General features: G+C 41.8%; 1 protein-coding gene across 2 annotated transcripts in view; it reads left to right on the plus strand.

Annotated features, from left to right (window-relative positions):
- The first annotated feature begins 2737 nt into the window (after positions 1–2737).
- The window catches only part of TSPAN12 (tetraspanin 12), a 66543-nt gene continuing 50767 nt past the window's right edge, over positions 2738–18513 (plus strand). The window contains exons 1-2 of one of the 2 annotated variants that reach the window (XM_027539155.1): positions 2738–3042; positions 3987–4122. In XM_027539155.1, the coding sequence (XP_027394956.1) occupies positions 4057–4122 (66 nt within the window). In that variant the 5' untranslated portion in view covers positions 2738–3042; positions 3987–4056. Of the gene's footprint in view, positions 3043–3401; positions 3511–3986; positions 4123–18513 lie in introns of those variants that run through there. The other variant, XM_027539156.1, reaches the window with a different exon arrangement.

Genomic DNA, 18513 nt, shown 5'->3' on the forward strand with positions numbered 1-18513 from the left:
TGCTTCTATGATCCCAGAGAAGAGAATACTTGGAGTGGGAGGGCCTAGCAGCTGCCCTCAAGGAGTCGAATGACTGTCAGATGGGAGAAGGATTGCTTGTACTGTGGATTCCAAAAGGCAGAATGAGAGTTGAGTGGTACCAGTTATAGGCAGGTATGGTCAGACTTAAGCTATTAAAACTAACCAGTTCTGCAATGCCTCAAATATGGTGAGGGCTCCTCTACTGAGATGTTGATCCATAGACTTGTATAAACCATTCTTCAGGAATATTAGAACAGGAATTGCAGCTCTGTCTTCTTCTTAATTTATAGAAATAATCCCAGGTATCATTTCATGGTGAGGGATTTGATCCAGCTGAACCTGAAGAAACTCCTTTGCTAGTTTTTAGGCATCTGTAGAGTGTTAGCTTCAGGGGTTTTCAAACTTTGCTACAGATTAAAATTACCTTGCAAACTTTGAAAAATCTGGATGACCAGGCCACATCTGCAGAGATTCCAAATTAATTAGTGTGGGTTATAGTCTGAGTATTTGGGTTTGTCCAAAACTACCTCAGTGGTTCTAATACACAGCGATTTTGAGACTCACTGAACTACTTAGAGCATATGATTCTGGATTTTAGCTTGGAATCTGATTCATTAGAGGTGTAACTTTTAAAGCTTCTCGTGGCTCTATATTCCTCATTTACTAAAAACAGGTGGAGGTGAGGGTGGGATATGTACTTCTAAATCATCTTCCTCTAAAATTTTATTATTCTGGAGCCCTTTATAGGTTTAAGATATTTTTTTAAAAGATTTTATTTATTTTGTTTTTTGGCTGTGGTGGGTCTTCGTTTCTGCACTTAGGCTTTCTCCGGTTGAGGAGAAGGGGGGCTACTCTCTAGCTGTGGTGTGTGGGCTCCAGACAGCGGTCTCAGTAGTTATAGTGCTTAGGCCTAGTTGCTCTGGGGCATGTGGGATCTTAGTTCCAGAAGTGAAGTGAAGTGAAGTGAAGTTGCTCAGTTATGTCCAACTCTTTGCAACTCAGTGGACTGTAGCCCACCATGCTCCTCTGTCCATGGGATTTTCCAGGCAAGAGTACTGGAGTGGGTTGCCATTTCCTTCTCCAGAGGATCTTCCCGACCCAGGGATCAAACCCAGGTCTCCTGCATCGTAAGCAACACGCTTTACCATCTGAGCCACCAGGGAAGTCCTTAGTTCCAGAACCAGAGATCAAACCCCTGTCCTCTGCATTGGCAGGCAGATTCTTAACAACTGGACCACCAGGGAAGCCCAGATTGATGAATCTGAAAGATACTTTTCCTGCTTTCTAGAAAGAGAAGAGTATCTCTGTTCAGGGACTTGGGAGTGACTGGCACTCTTTCCATCATTTTTAGTGGCAGTCATAGACTCCCCTCGTGGTGGGGATATTTCTGTCACTCAGAGGAATGCGTGGCATCAACAGCATTCAGATGGCGGGTGGTTCCAGGCCCTCTGCTTGGAACTTGTATACATCCCAATTTGAGCAGTAACTGAGGATCAAAGAGGGTTGCTTTGCTCCTCGCTGTGATTCCAGAAGATACTTTGTGGCCAGACTTAGCCTCATCTGATGGGTGACTGGACATTTTCTTGGTGTTTGGAGTGTATGGCTGTCTTTGTGCTCTTTGAAGCTTGCTGCCTTACACTCAGCTTAGCCACTTGCTTGCCAAGACTTTTCCTCCCATAACCCAGGACACTCAAATTCTCTTTGGGTCTTAATTTTACTTCTATCCAAATGACAATGTGTGTCTCTTCATTACCCTGGTCATGTAGCAATTGATGCTAGACAGGCAATGAGGGACGTAGGACTCCATTTTACTCCATGTCTACTCTGAAGAAAATTTAAGGAGGACTCCTATTATTAGGTTTCTTCAAAGATACTGCTTATATTTTTAGGTAATTCATATTTGTTAGTGAAACTTTATTTGCCACACAATGTGCACAGAAGTCATCAGAAATGTGAACTACAAAGCATAAAACATCAAAATTAGATAGTATTTTACATGTGAAATTTCTTAACTTTCAAAGGAGAAGGCACGTTTGGAAGTACAGTTTCCCCTAGTAAGATTTCCTAAATTTCTAGTTAAAAAAAAATTCAAAACCCATTACTACTGTACACAATTCAAGATAAACCACCCAGTTAAAACTCAATCTTATTGCGAGAAACCTTTGGAAAATTTGGGCTACTTGTGAAAGGGTTAAAGGCATTCTTCCTATTCCGGGTGTCAGACCTCCACATGCCTACCCTGGGGTGTAAGTAAATGCTCTGAGTGCATTATGCAAGTGGGAAAGAACTGTTTTCTTTCTTTTTTTTTTTTTAAACTCAGGGAGGGCAACAAAGCAATAAGAAGGAGTAGAGGGCACCACCTTAGTGACAAATCACAGGAGGTGGCTCTCGAAAGGTTGTGAAAACTAGTTTCTCATTGCAGGAACTAAGCTGGGCCACTCCACCCCCCTTCTCAAACACAAATATTTTCATATAATAAAAGCCTGTTTCCCTATGGCTATAACCCAGCCTCCCCTCCTCCGACACCACCATTTTAAAGGGGCTTGCTGCGCGAACGTTTTCAAAGCGCCTAGGCTTTAGCTTTCTCTGGCCCGCGTAAAGGTGAGGCGTCCCTTCGAGGGGCTAGCGACTGGCTAGGGGACAAGAAACAGCCACTAGGCTCGCGGCCGGGCGGCCGGCGGCCCGAGCATGCGCCGAGAGTGCGTGCAGCTGGCCCTGGCCGCCGCCGCTGCCTCGTCCGGACTTGGCGTGGACTTGGGAGGGACAGCGGCGCTGGGAGGTGGCTTAGCAGAGACTTTCCAGCAACTGCTGCCCAGGACTTTTTTTTTTTTTTTCCTTTTTCCCAGGAGGCGGCGACGGCGGCGGGGGGGACGGGGGGAGAGGAAGAGAAGGAAGCGTCTCCAGTTTGAGCCAATGCAGCCCTGCGGCTGTCCGGGAGGAGCACCCCTGCCCCGATGAGCCCCCGCCGCGCTTCCCAGACTGTCCCCCGGCGGGATCGGGGCGCGGAGCCCAGCGCGGACGGTGAGTGGCCGCGCGTCTCTCGTCCTTCCTGCCCGCTGTCCCGCCAGCCCGCGGGCGCTGTGTGCTAAACTACTTAGAGGCTGGCTCCGGGGCTCCCAGCCGCCCGCGCTTCCCCGCGCGCCCTACCGGGGGCGCGCGCCGGGGTGGTGGGGCCGCTGACCGCGCTGGGCTTTGTGCTCCTCCGGCGGCTGGGAGCGCGGGGTCGCAGCCGGGACCCGGGTCGGGGCCGGGGGAGGGGGGGACATGAATGACTAAGCCGGCGTCTGCACAGCTGCACCGGCCCTAATTCCCCTGCGCCCCTCCCCGCCCCCCGCCCCCGACTAATCCATCATTCCGGGGCCGAAACATCATTTCTCACATTCTCCCAGAGAAACCCTAGTCGCCGGGCGGAATCCCAGCTCAGCGCTGCGCCCCCTCCAGTGGCCCGTGTTCACACCGGAGCTGCGGGATGCGGAAGGGGCTGCGGAGGTGGGGGGCGCAGGAACTGTCCCAGTGAGAGGGGCACTCGCACCTTCGATGTCTCGGGCGGCATTTGTGACATCTCCGGGGGTGGTGGTGTGCTTTCCAACCTTCGGGACCGCTCGGAGCAGAGCTGTCCCAGAGGAGCGGTGTGGATTGAGGGAGATTTTAAAGAGCGTCTCATCAGAATGCAGAGGACACCGCCGCGTGTCTCCTGAGAACGCAAATGTAGTGCGCGCATTCATTCATCTAGGGAGACGATCTTTTCTCTTCCCCAGCAGGTGTTATCTGAAGCCAGTTTGGAACTTTGGGAAGTTTAGGTTACTATTATAACTTTAACAAGTGATTTGCCATGAAACGATGTCTAGAATGAAATAGGCTTCGGACCAGACCCTGGACCGGGCTGAGGGCTGACAGAGGAGAGATGGGCGGGGGTTGGGGAGCGCGGTGGTTAGGAGTCTCCTGTTCTCCCCCGCCCTCTGCAGATCGCTGCTGTTTAGCCCGTCGGGGTAGGATGTGTTGAAAGGATGGGGCTTCTCTCTCTTGGGGCTCACGATGGCGAGAGAAGATTCTGTGAAGTGCTTGCGCTGCCTGCTCTACGCGCTCAATCTGCTCTTCTGGGTAAGTCAAGCAGCCCACTTGCACCAACAGGTGGGGACGGCTGGACTCGGCTTCCTGCAGCCACCACATAAAGCGCCAAAGGGCATGGCTAAGCATTAATTAATTACATGCGATCACACCCTGTATTTTTCGCAGAAGTATATTTTGACCTTTAAATGCCTTTGATCTAGCTCAAGTTCCATTTGTAATTAGAAAAAAGAAATCCACCCCTGGATACTAGTGGCAGTAAAATTAGACTTGAAGTTAATCTAGGGATATAAATAAATGCACGTGCTTGTGCTTGTAGATAAGAAAATTTTGACATACTACTTAGGGAACTGCTTGTTTTCAGGAATTTCAGATAACCGTGCAAGCCATAAATTGTTTCCTTACGTCATCCTATAAAATTTGGTTGGAGCAAGAAGTCTTACTATTTTTTTTCGGTTGTAGGAATTCATACCCAGATATCCTATTAAGAGACTGCGTAGAGTTTTCTAGGAGATTCCTTATAGTCTGAAAAGGTGGTTTTCATGTAACTGTTTCTAAGTTGGCAAAGTTTTAAGGAATTTTGTGTATGCTTTTGGAAAATCCCATAACCATTTAAGGAAATAAAATACATAAAATTTAACAAGCTCATGGAAATCTTTATGCCTTTTGAGTTAGTGACTTTTTATGCTTTGCAGCCAGGCGTAAATGTTCATTAAGTGTTATTAATAATCACATTGTTATTTACAAAACTTAAGAGGAAACTATAAAAATTAAAACAGTGTTGATTTCAGAAGCTGTCATGCTTAAGCAGATACTTTTTTGTGTGTGCCAAATTTGTATTCTATTAGTAATTTATATTCAGAATGTTCTGTTGGAATTTTTAATGAGTAATGTGTTTATTTGGCTGACCTGCTGGGCTTGAGCAGCTTTTTTGCATTCGGTAATGACATATGGTCTCTAGAGGATGACATTTTGGTTGAACTTATGGATGGTTCCATTTTAAGGTGACAAATTAAGCCTTAATTCTGCAAGTAATCGGAAAGATATCAAAACAGGTAACGTTTTTTTTCTCAACATGAAAATTAAAGCATATTTGCCACCTGGAAATGTAAAATACCTAATTGATCTTATTGCAGTTTTTAATTCTAAAAATGTACATATTTAAGTGGGTCATTAAATTATCTGCTTACCTATAAAGTATTAAGATCTCTAACACTGTGTCTCTAAAATGTGCAATAACGGTTACTTCTGTTTACTAGTTTTTCACTTTTCTACTTTATGGTTTTTAATTACAGAATCATCACATTTTTATAACTAAAAGGGAATTTAAAGATGATCTGTTGAACTTCCTTACTTTGGGTATGAGAAAAATAAATGTAGGTTAGTGACTTGCCAAAGGTCAAATAGCCCATTGGTGACAGTGCCAGGAGCAGAACTTGGCTCTCTTGCCCCTAGACAGGGCCTTTACTTGGATGAGCACTGTGTTTGAACCTTGGAATTACTAGGGCGTTTTTTATTCGACAAAGAATAATTTTTTTGGCAATTTTCTCAATAATTTGTATCTTGTGTATGTGTTGGGGAGATTCAAATCATTTAACAAAAATATTGCCCTTCTGAGTAATGAAATTTAAAACACCTATTCCTTAAACTCCTCCACGGCTCTTTGTGTCCCCAAAGAATGTAGAATGTTATTTCTTTGTTGTTATCTGGTCCTTCAACACTCTCACTTTCCTTGTGCATGTTTTGATTTATTGAAATTGCTTCCCCCTTTCTCTAGCCCTTCTCTTCTCCAAATATCATCTCTCTGCCACCAGAATAATATGTGCTAATTGCCTAGTGTGCATCCCTCAGTATTTTTCTTTATTTCATGAGAAAATATCTTTTCTCATACCTGTCCACATATACCCATTCAGGTACATATTTGCTATTTTTTTATTAGGCTGTTTTTTTCTCATTTGGCTAGAGTTGCAGGAGTGGGATTGCTATGTGAGAGGATATGTAATGATGACAACCAAATAGCTGATATTTATGTAGTTCTTACTATGTTTGCCAGGCATATTTAGTGTCTCAGTTTCCTAGTCAGTGAAATAGGAATGGTAGTTCCTATATTTTAGAGTTGTTGGAAGGATTAGAGTTGATATACATAAAGTACTTGGACGGTGCTACTTAATAAGAGCCATCGATGTAGTAGCAGTAGCAATAATAGTTGTAGTACCTGCAGTTGTTACTACTACTGCATAATGATGCTCCGTAATAGTCTACTGTAATAAGATTACCAGTTGAGTCAAAGGAATCATTGTATTAGTAATAGTCATTGTAGTAGTAATAGTAGTAACTGTTATTGTTATGATTAATACTACTACTGTTTCTACCACTCCTGCATTCCTTTGATCTAGTCATTCTGTCCTGGGAATCCATCTCCTAGAAATAAAAGTACCCATATACTCCATTATAGGTACACAACTATTTGCTACCATCTTGTTGGTATTATGACACCTTTTGACTTCCACCAATCTGAAAAGTTTAAAATGTTATTTCACTGTTACTTTATTGTTTTTCCTCCTCCACTAGCAGTAAGCTTGAGCATCACTTTATATAAACAAATCATTTTATATAAACAGAGTTTTGTATGTTTTCAGTAGAATTTTTCTCTTGAATTATATATATATATATATATATATATATATATATATTGTTCTTGTGTTCTCTTAAAGCACCTGCCTTTCTTATCTTGGTTAAGGTTTCTTTTTCCATATGGACTTTAAGATTGTTTTGTACAATTAAAAATATCTGTTGGGAGTTTTGTTGGAGCTGTATGAAACATATACACTAACTTTGGGAACACTGATGTCATTCTTTCAATGATAAAGCAATGTTTGCAGATCCTATATTTCTTTATTGAATGAGAAGCAGTTTATTCCTTGTGCCAGGCACATTCCTGGACATCCTGAGGCTAATTTCTCATCTAATTCTCATAATAGCCATGAAAAATGGAAGTGGAGGGAGTAGTAAAGAGATGTTACTCAGAGAAGTTCATTCACTTGTTAGTAAGTTAGCAGAGCAGATTCAAAGTCTTTTTTTTTTCCTTTAAGCGCAGCAAAAGTTTTACTGTTGGGATTGGTGGTGAATTTATTTGCAGCAGAGAAGTAAACATCTTCAGTAGGAAGGGATTAGCTGTCCACCTGCTCATTCCAAGTCCTCCACAGCAGTGCTTCTCAACCTCCACGTGCCTACAAATCACCTGGGCATCTTATTAAAATGCAGATTCTGATATGGTACCTCTGAGGTTGGGCCTGAGAGCCTGCATTCCTAAAAGCCCCTCTGTGATGCCATTGCCTCTGGTCTGAGTGCCGAACTTGGAGGAGCAAGGCTTTAATCCTTGCTTTTAGTTCTTTTGAAATTAAAAGCAGAACAAACCAGTGTGGCATGAACTTGAGTTTATCATGAGGATAGAGAGAATGATTGTTCTGGTGTCTGGTTTTGTGGGATTGAGATAACTGCTGTTGTTACCTTTGGGATCAAAAGCTATATCCTTTTACTTTTCACATAGCATTTCTTGTTTTGGTCGCTAAGTTGTGCCCGACTTTTTGCGACCGTGTGGACTATAGCCCACCAGGTTCCTCTGTCCATGGGATCTCCCAGGCAAGAATACTGGAGTGGGTTGCCATTTCCTTCTCCAGAGGATCTTCCCAACTCAGGCATCAAACCCAAGTCTCCTGCATTGGCAGGCAGATTCTTTACTGCTGAGCCGCCAGGGAAGCAATAAACATAGACTAGCACTTAATGTAGACTTTTCCGCTATTCACTTCTACTATACTGATATCTTCTCCTCTTCTCTACCAAACAAGAATTTTAAGGAAAGAAAAATAAATTTTATTTGGAAAAACACTGAGGACCTATACAATTTTGGTTTTGTGTTCCGGGAGTTGGATATCAAGCTGATTCGTTTCAGTAAAATTATATCTTGCATATTTAATTGTTAAGTGGGAGGTATAGATAGACCCGTCTAAGAGGAAGCAATTCACAGAGTATTCAGGATCACAATTGCACCACATTCATTCATTGCTATGTATCCGGTCACCTTGATTTACCATCTGTTGAGTGGCTCTTTTACTTAAAGAAGCATGAGACTGGTTCCGCTGTATTGGGGTGGGCAGAAAGATCTGGGCCCCTGAGGTTTGTCATGAGTTTTGTGGGTTTGTAATGGGGAAGGGCACATGAGACAGAGGGAATGTGAACAAACTGCCCGAAGAGCTCTTTTGAGACCATGATTCACGTTCTGGCCACGATGGAGCAAGGAAATGGGTTATTTTTACCTCAAATGTATCACACTTTTCCTTTCTAAATGACATATTATTTCATAAATGAAAGCTTTCCTCCATTTTAAAGACAAGTTCTGTGGCTTTATCGTATGAGTGTTTGCCATTCTTAGATGATAATTTTCTGCTATTGGAAATATGAATGCATATGTTCTTTTTGGAAATTCCTGAAATTGGTGAACACAGCATTCCTCACACGTTTGTTTATTATTTTCTATAAGTATAATATCCCATCTGTATTAAAGTCTCTTTTCTCACCAGCAGATAGGAGCCATTGTTACCATTACCAAAGATAGTAGCAAGAAAGAGGAACTACTCTTGGTGAAATATGAAAAAAAGCTTATAAAAGAAAGCCTAAAAAGTAGACAGGAAATCTGGTTCACACTTTTGGGATCCATACAAGCTAGATGAAAAAAACAGAAGGCTTTATGTTTGGTTTCTTTTTCTCCAGCTCTCTGTAGTGAATCTTAGGTGTTTGACCCATGAAGACCCTAAAGAGGTTCTTGGCAAGTGGGTGTTTGCATTCACACAGCATTTATATGGTCATATGAAAATACTACTTTTAAAATTGATGCCATCCCCCTCGCCGTCCACCCAGCTTTATACTATGAAAGGCATTCCAGTTTACTTTAACTCTTCCTAAGGAATAGTGGGGAGCCCTCCAAGAAATGTCAGTGCTTTTTAAAAATAAACATTAAATAAACTTTAGTCTCAGGGGCAAAGCTAATACAATTTTTTTTAATGCAGTTGGCTCAGCTGAGCAAAGACAGGCCACTGCATGCTTCTTAAGGAAGCGTTTCAAGGAGAAGGGCGTGGAGGTTTCTTTGGGGCACAGTCTTGCTGCCAACTGGACTCATAGGCCCCTCACTCACCATCTCCACTCAGAACAGTCACAGTCATGTCTCTGAAGAAACCATGGTGTAGAACGAGGCCATTCCCCTTTCTTTGACCTGCAGTGTCTATGGAGTAACCAGTTCACTTATTGTGGAAATCAGGCCAAGTTTGATAGTTAAGTTAAAGGGATTGTCTCTCTTGATAATGATGCCAGGATAACAGGGATTCAAAGCGGAGCCATCCTGGTCAGAGTAGGATGTATGGTCACCTGTCTGCAGGGCAACATGATCTATAGAAACTATTAGTCAGCACAGTTCCAAGGTGCTATTGATTTATTCAGGCCTAATTAGCAGATGTTCATTCTTAAATGATGCCCACAAGTAATCTCCGGAACTCATTTCAGCCATCATTTACAATGCCTACTCTTTCACAGCATTTACCAACAGTCTTATCTGTTTGCTCTTTTCTGCTGCTGCCCCCAGCGCTAGAAGGGAAGCTGGTTGAGGCGTGAACTGATTAAAAAGCAGAGGGGGGCAGGCCTGGAAACATGAAATGGGCATGTTCCTGGGAAGTCCTTGCCTTGGGCTACCAGCTTCCAAATTATCAAAAATTGATTTACCTTTACATTTTAATAAATAACAGTTAAAGTCTTTTTGTTTTTTAAGAAAAAAAGGGAATTTTAAGAGCACCTAGTTCAATTTCTTCATTTTCAACATGAGCGAACAGAGTTTCTAAAAGTTTGAATTACTTGTCCAAGTTCTCTGTAGAGACAGAAATGTAACTAAGTTCCCGGACTCTATTCCCCATTCTGCTCTCTGCTAACAGATTTGACATAAAAAGAGAAGTTTAGGTAGGAGGCTTTAGACATCTGTCAGCCTGGAGCAGAAATGACTGGTGTTACTGTCACCTTATATGAGATTATATATTACGTGTGTCAGACAGCTGAAGGATGAAAATGGCTGTTTTTTGACTGTGACCTTACTATTTGGTGGAAACTATACATATACATTTCATAATAAATTCTGATTTAGAAAACCTGATTTTCATTTTTTACATGATTAGATTCAAGCAAAGCCAGAATGTATCAGCAATGTTTTTGCAAGACAGAAGGTGGCAAAGGACCTGCCAAGTAGTACATTAAATATATTTCTTTAGAGTAATATTTGTGAGGACTTTCCTGGCGGTCCAATGGTTAAGACTTTGCCTTCGATGTACAGGGTGCAGGCTGGATCCTTGGTCAGGGAGCTAACTCCCACATGCATTGTGGCCAAAAAAAACCAAAACAGAAAACAGAAGCAATATGGTAACAAATTCAATAAAGACTGTGAAAATTATTCACATAAAAAAATCTTAAAAAAGTAATATTCGTGTTATTTTCTAAATATTCCTTGAACTACAGGTAATATTTTTCTATATTGGAGAAGATGTAAAGAGCTATGAACCTTGCTACATGTGATAACTACAATGCACTAATAATTTAGTCATCATGAATGGCAGTTGAAGAATTATTTTAAGTTGGAAAATTAGTGGACAATAGCATTATTAGTAAGGAGTCCTAAATTACTTGCATAATTTGTCCTTCTGGATTTAATAACATCAGGATTAGATACTGAGGTGACCGAATCTCATTTTAGCTTGGTTTCTTGCTATAATATGTACTGTATTCATTGTTACCATTATTATTTTCTCAACCCTAGTGAGTAAAATCGTTCCGAGAATTGAACTGTTCTCATACACTTAACATGGCTGGAAATAATGTCAATAAAAAGCAGCTTCTTTTCAGAATTGCTTGCTTGCTATGAGATCAAGCTTGTGCTGGTATTATTTATTTTGCCTGATAACTCTATGCACAGTTGTGACACTTGGATAACTACAGTGATAGAAAGCAGTTGAGCCAAGTAGAATATGACGTTTGCAGTTTAAAGGACTTTTGAGAACACTTAAGCCAGCTTCTGACCTGATATATAAATCTTTGATCATGTAATGTGGCAAGCATCTCTCTACTGGAAAACTTCCAGTGATAGAAAGCTCGGTTCTACTTAAAGCATCTCCTGATTTTGCTGAGCTTCTCCATTAGTTAGCTTATCTGACAAGTTGAAATCATCTTCCTTTAATTATGTTCTCATTCATTCATCTAACATGTAGCAGGTCTCACTACTGGGCCTGGTACTCTATTGTGAGAGGAAGCTAGAGGCAGTGGTCTGTGACCTCTAGTGGATGAGATGGGTGGGTAAGGCAACAGTAGATCAGTGCTCTGAAGTCTAGACAAGAACACTGACTCTGGGTAAGGAGGGAGCTGGGAGAAAAGCTTCATGTTTGAGCTGGTCTTTAAGGATAAGGTTGTTCTGCTCCTGAGATGGACAGGCTGGAGCAGAATTGCATTTTAGGCAGAGGAAACGACAGGGACAAAGACATAGGTTCAGGAGGTCTGCAGTGGTACATATCAGAGAAGCAGAAGCTGGACTTTGGTCATACGAGGACAGAATGTGTGTGGGAAGGAGCTGGCAGGAAATAAGTTGAAGGAAGAGGTCAAAGGGTAACTGGAGAGGGCTCTGTGTGTCTGCTGCAGAATTTAAACTTATTCTCTAGGAGAGAGCTGGAGGAAGTAGAAGTGAGCGATGGCAAGGAGCCATAAGGGGCAGCTATTAGAGGTTTATAAGCAGAAGAACTTGATTTGCATTTTATAAAGCTAACTGAAGGGTGAATTTGAGGTGAAATCCATGAACTGGAGAGTCCTATTGTAAGAGGATTATAATTGCCTGGCAAGAGGTTGAGGGCCTGGACTAGCCGGAAGTGGCAGGAAAGGGGGAGGAATTCACGAGGCGTGTTGCAGGAACAATCTGCAGGACTTGAAAGTAATGAGATGTAGACTGAGGAAGAGGGAGAGGTTCAGGCTGCCTGCCAAGGTGCCAGTGACTGTGATTGAAGCATTGATCATACCATTTACTGAGAAAGGAAGAACAGTGGGAGGGACATACAGGTTTCCAGAAGAATGAAGACGAGTTCAGTTTTAGAGATGTCAGAACCAAGAATGGCTGTGGAAGTTCAGTAGATGGTTCTATTTCAGTAGATGGTTCTAGTTCAGTAGATGGAAAAGTCTGCCTTTTTCCTCCATTTGTTAGACCTTCACATAGCGGAAGATTCCATTTTTGAACTGATTTAGGATGCTAAAGCTGAAACTCGAGTACTTTGGCCACCTCATGCGAAGAGTTGACTCATTGGAAAAGACTCCGATGCTGGGAGGGATTGGGGGCAGGAGGAGAAGGGGACAACAGAGGATGAGATGGCTGGATGGCATCACTGACTTGATGGATGTGAGTCTGAGTGAACTCCAGGAGTTGGTGATGGACAGGGAGGCCTGGCGTGCTGCGATTCATGGGTCGCAAAGAGTCGGACATGACTGAGTGACTGAACTGAACTGAACTGAGGAGTTGTCTCCTAAACTGAGAAAGATTAAGAGAAAGCCCTGAGGTCAAAAGTGGCTTGAGATAGTAACAGATAGTATGTAAAAGAATCCTGCTCTTTTTTCATCCCTGGAATCCTCTATGAAGTCGGACTTGCTATTATAATGTTTTATATGGGAGGAAACTGAAGCTTAGGAAAGGTTAAGTGACACACCCAAAGTCATGAAGATGGAAAGGAGCAGAGCTGAACTCAAATTCAAACCAAGACTTTTGGATTCAATGGTATCACATGGTCATTGTCATCACATGACGTACAAACAGTGACCTCTAGGACCCGTGATCTGGCCCCTGTCTGGCTTTTCATGCCTGCCCTGTGCCGGTCTCCCTTCCTTGAACATATCCTGCTGCCTTCCACTCTGGGACTCTTGCTGTTCTTTCTGACTGGAATGTTCTTTTCAGCCTCCCTTTCCCTAATGAACTTGATAATTATCCTTTAGATCTTAGCTGTCTGGAGAAGGCCCTTTGACCCCATGGACTAGGTGAGCCACCCTAAAATGAGTTCCTACAGTAACTCATATTATTCCTTCCTCTTACTTAATTACAGTTTACAGTTACACGTTTATGTCTCTCATGAGTTGACTAACATGTGAACTCTTCACTTAGTATAAAATTTCAACATAGATTTGAGAGGGTGCCTGCTATTGCCAATCAACATATCTCCAGTTCATTGCACGGTGCCTGACAGAGAGCAGCTGATCAATATATATTTTTTGAAAGAAAGAATCACTTCAGAACCATGCTTTTAACCATTCTACCATATTAGAAATGTTTTTGAATATGCTGTTTTTAGAAAAAACATTTTTGTTATGAATGGATGTTAGTCACTCAGTCATGCACGACTCTTTGCAACCACATGGACTGCAGCCCACCAGGCTCCTGTCCATGTGATTTTCCAGGCAAGGATACTGGAGTGGGTTGCCATTCCCTTCTCCAAGGAAGTTATGAATGGAAGTACTGTTTATATAATGACAACCACTGATACTATATTATACAAAATGAAAAATCTGATAATTTATTGCTACTTGTCTTGAAAGTAAAAGTGTTAGTTGCTTAGTCATGTCCTATTCTTTGTGACCCCACGGACTGTGGTCTCTGTACATGGAATTCTCCAGGCAAGAATAATAGAGTGGGTATCCATTCCCTTCTCTAGGGGATTTTCCTGACCAGGGATCAAACCCAGGTCTCTTGAATTGTAGGCAGATTCTTTACTGTCTGAGCCACAAGCCCTAATAGCTGTCTTAGAGCTATGATAATTGAAAATTGGCTCAATAGACTGTGAGAAATTAAAACATGGAGAAATCAGTATCAGTTATTATTCTGAAGATGGTAGAAGAGAGGATTATTAATAACTGCCAAAGAATTAAGGTGAATAAATAAAATGGCACAATGGTAGAATTTCCTGACCTCCTTAAACATATAAGTTATTTGAACACCCACATATAGCCAAGTAGAGGAAGACCATTTAGCCTCAGATTTAATCAAATGGTTTATGGTCCCCTGCTAGCTCTGTGTGTTGTAATAGGTTCTGTGATTATTGAGGACTGGTAAAGCCAATAGATCAGAAGGTAACTGTCATTGAAAATGGCTTCTCTGGTAGCTCAGCTGGTAAAGAATCCACCTGTAATGCAGGAGACTTGGATTTGATCCCTGGGCTGGGAAGATCCCCTGGAGAAGGGAACGGCTACCCACTCCAGTATTCTGGCCTGGAGGATTTCATGGACAGTGGAGCCTGGCAGGCTACAGTCTATGAGGTTGCAAAGAGTCAGACACGACTAAGAGACTTTCACTTCATTTTACTTCACTTCAGGGTCAACAGATCAGAAGATAACTGTCATTGAAAACGTTGTGTGTTATACTTGAAGATCCCAAGTGACAGAGTACAGTTCTCATCATGGTGGGCCAAGAGGGGAAGCATGGGGTCCATCACGAGGCAGGGAGAGAAGGGCACTGGGCAAGTACTTTTACTGGGGCTTCTTCAAGAAGGAACTGGCAAGGCAGGGTAAATAGGTTTCGGATTGGCTAATTTGAATACTTTCAGCAGCCTTTCTCCCTAGTTGTCTGGCACATGGACCTTGTGGTGATTTGGGCAGGTGTAGAGTGGCCTGGAATGAAAGAGCTCGATAAAGGAGTGGTTGGGAATGTGCACTCTGGATTGGTTGGTTTGTATTTAAAAATGAAAGCTATGTCCCTTGGAGAAGGACTCCTCCTAAGGTCAGGTAGAAGGTGGCCAAGGCAAGGTGACTCAGGCATATTATCGGTTTGTCCAGACCAAGATGTGTCCAGCATGAGCATGTAGAACAGATGTTAAAGCATCAAGTTTGCAGGAGCTATAAGCACAGTTAATACACTGTGACAGAGCCCCTGGGGAACTTTTATTAGGTTTACAATCTGTTCTTCACTCCCAACAGGGATGAGGGTGGTAATGTGTGTGTGTTCACAAGTGGGCCTGTATGTGCTCAGTCACTCAGTCATGTCCCACTCATTGTGACAGCCTGGACTATAGCCTGCCAGGCTCCTCCAGACAAGAATACTCGAGTGGGTTGCCATTTCCTACTCCAGGGGATCTTTCCAATGCAGGGCTTGAACCCGAGTCTCTTGTGTCTCCTGCATTGGCATGTGTATTCTTTACCACTGAGCCACCTGGGAAACCCATACAAGGCATTTTTGAGGATGGTAATAACTGGCCTCATTCTCCTCTGAGCTGTGGTCCAGAGGTTCTTAACCTGTTTTAGGCCATTGAGCCCTGAGCCTTCATTCAGCAAAGAATGTTGTTCGGATGCTCAGACTGAGCCTGGGCATTACAGACAGATGATCTTCGTCCTACTCCCTGCTCCCCACCCCTTTTGAAAAAGAAACCCTCCATGCTACTGAAGCTCCTCCCGTTTGTGGAGCATAATGCTTCTTTCTGCATTTGGAAGGTAGTTAGTGACTAACTCTGAAGCTTCAGAGATGAAGGCCTGGATTTGAATCCAGCTCTACCATTCAGAATCTGCAAGACCTTGAACAGGTTTTCATGTCACATTTTACACTGTAATTATCTAGAAGCTCCACAGAGGCTGGGATCTTGCTACTTTTATACATTTTTTGGGTCTGAGACTCTGATACAGAGAATACAAGGCAGAGGGTTGGTGCTAGGTAAATGAAGTAGTTCCCCTTACCCTCGGTTTCATTTTCTGTAGTTTCAGTCAGACATGGTCAACCGTGGTCCTAAAATATTAGATGGAAAATTCTAGAAATCAACAATTCATAAGTTTTATGTGGTTCTGAGAAGCAGGATGAAACCTCCCACTGTCCGGTCTAGGATGTGGCTCATCCCTTTGTCCACGTAGCCGTGCTGCATTTGCTACTCGCCCATTAGTACATACAGGATTTGAGACACTCTGTGGTTTCAGGCACCCACTGGATTTCTTAGAAGATATCCTCTTTGGATAAGGGGGGAATCTACTGTATTTTCAGCTAAATGAAGACAACATAAGGTTACCAGTTGATTTTCCAGGCAGGTGACTATGTTTCACTGAACAAGAGGTCACAGAGCTCCAGGTGTCGTGCTTACCTGGGAGCCTTTATTGAGAAAGCATGTTTTATGGCCACTCTTTGAGTCAGTAAAGACTCATTCCTGTCTTGTATGTTCATTATTTCAGCATTTAAAGAAAACTTCTAACATAATGGTACTTAATGTTCATTAAGATGCCAGAAACTATTAAAAATCAAATTAAGCTGAAATTCACTGTATTGCACTTAAGGTAAGGCACATTTGAGAAAATTTTCTGAAAGACCTTTAGAACTTAGGCTTAACCTTCAGCTCTTAGAAAAACCTCCCAGGAAGACTCATTTTGAACATATTCTAGATAGTAGCTGTTTAATTTTGTTTTTTTAATTATGGACAATTTAAAACACACAGAAGTAGAGAGCACAGTATAATTAATCCCCATTTATGCACACAATCTCCACTTCCCACTTAACTCCCATGCATCATGATTATTTTTTAAACCATTCATCATGTATCTCTAAAACATAAAGATTCTTTTAAAAAAGTAATACCATTGTCATATCTACAATACTAAATAATAATTTCCTAATATTTTCAAATATCCAGTCATGTTAAAATATCCCCCATCATCTCATAAATGGTTCTTTGTGGTTGGTTCATTTAAATCAGGATCCAAACCAGGTCAACATGGCCTTGGACAATCTCTTTTAAGTTAAAACAGTTTCACCTTCCATCTTTTTATTCCACTTGCCAGCTTTTTTTTTAATTGGAGTATAATTGCTTTGTAATATTGTATTAGTTTCTGCTATAGAATAAAGTGAATCAGCTGTAAGTATACATATATCTCCTTCCTCTTGAGCTTGCCTTCCACACCCCACCATCCTACCCCTCTAGGTCATCACAGAGCACTGAGCTGAGCTCCCTGTGCTATACGGCAGCTTCCCATTAGCTATCTGTTTTACACATGGTGGTGTATTTATGTCAAACCTGATCTCCCAATTCATCCTGCCCTCCCCTTCCCTTGTTGTGTCCACGTGTCCATTCTCAACATCTGTCTCTGTTCCTGCCCTGGAACTAGGTTCAACTGTACTATTTTTCTATATATATGCATTAATATATGCTATTTGTTTTTCTCTTTCTGACTTATTTCACTCTGTATGACAGACTCAAGGTCTGTCCACATCTCTACAAATGACCCAGCTTTTTTAATTAAAGAAACCAGATCATTTGTTCTGTAAAATTTCTTACATTTTTTATTTTGTCGATTGCATGCCCATGGTGGCATTTAACAAGTTTAAATCTGTTCTTTGTATTTCCTGTAAACTGATAGTTAGAGCTTGAGGCTTGATTAGATTCACGTTTGACTTTTTGGTAAAAATACCTCAAAAGTATCTTTGAGTACTTCTGATTGCATCACATTGGGAGATATTATCTCTGTTGTCTCTTTCTGTGATGTTAAGATTGATCAGGGCATCTGGTATTTTATGTCCCCATTCTAAAAGTCCCCATCAGGGCTGGTGGTCCAGTGGCTAAGACTAACACAGATGGAGTTCCATCTGTGGTCAGGGAACTAGATCCTACAAGCCACAGCTAAAGATCCTGTGTGCCACAACTAAGACCTGGCGCAGCCAATAAATAAATTCAATGAATATTTTTTAAAAAGTCCCCATCAGTCCCTTTTCACTTAATGCAGTAGCTCTCAGCCCTGTACTACCTATTAGAACATCTGTGCAGCCTTTACACACTTCTGATGCACAGAATTTATTCAGGGTTGACTTGGGCTCAGCAATTTTTTTAAGTGTCCTGGGTGATTCTGATGTACAGACAGGACTGAGAGCCACTGACCTGATAATTTTGGCAGTCATTGAGGATCTTTGCCAAGAGAGCCATTATTTCAGAAAAGCTTGTCAAATAGTGATATTCTATCTTGCTTTCTGTACGTATTAGCTGATATTCTTCTGTAAAAACTTTCATTAAGTCTTTGATTCTTTCTCTAGTTTGTATGGGAAAAATTGAATAAACATTGGATTCTTATCAGTTTTCTGAATGATGAGTTGAATATCTAATATCCTCCAAAGCTGTTTAGTGAGTTTTGTTTAAATATTTTTGTGAATTCGTAGACTTTAGTGTATTGGATGTTTTAACCATTGCAGTTGTTATTATTATGTATTATTTTGATGGCCAAATTGTTTAACTTTAGCCAGTGGAAGTCCTTTGAAGTTAGTGCCTGTAACTTTTTGGACATCAGTAGTATTTTATTGCTTCCTTGCTTTTACGTATGATGTATTTTAGGCTCATCTTGTACATTTGATAATTT

The sequence above is a fragment of the Bos indicus x Bos taurus genome, chromosome 4 (genome assembly GCF_003369695.1).
Source record: "Bos indicus x Bos taurus breed Angus x Brahman F1 hybrid chromosome 4, Bos_hybrid_MaternalHap_v2.0, whole genome shotgun sequence".
NCBI classification, from domain to species: Eukaryota; Metazoa; Chordata; class Mammalia; order Artiodactyla; family Bovidae; genus Bos; species Bos indicus x Bos taurus.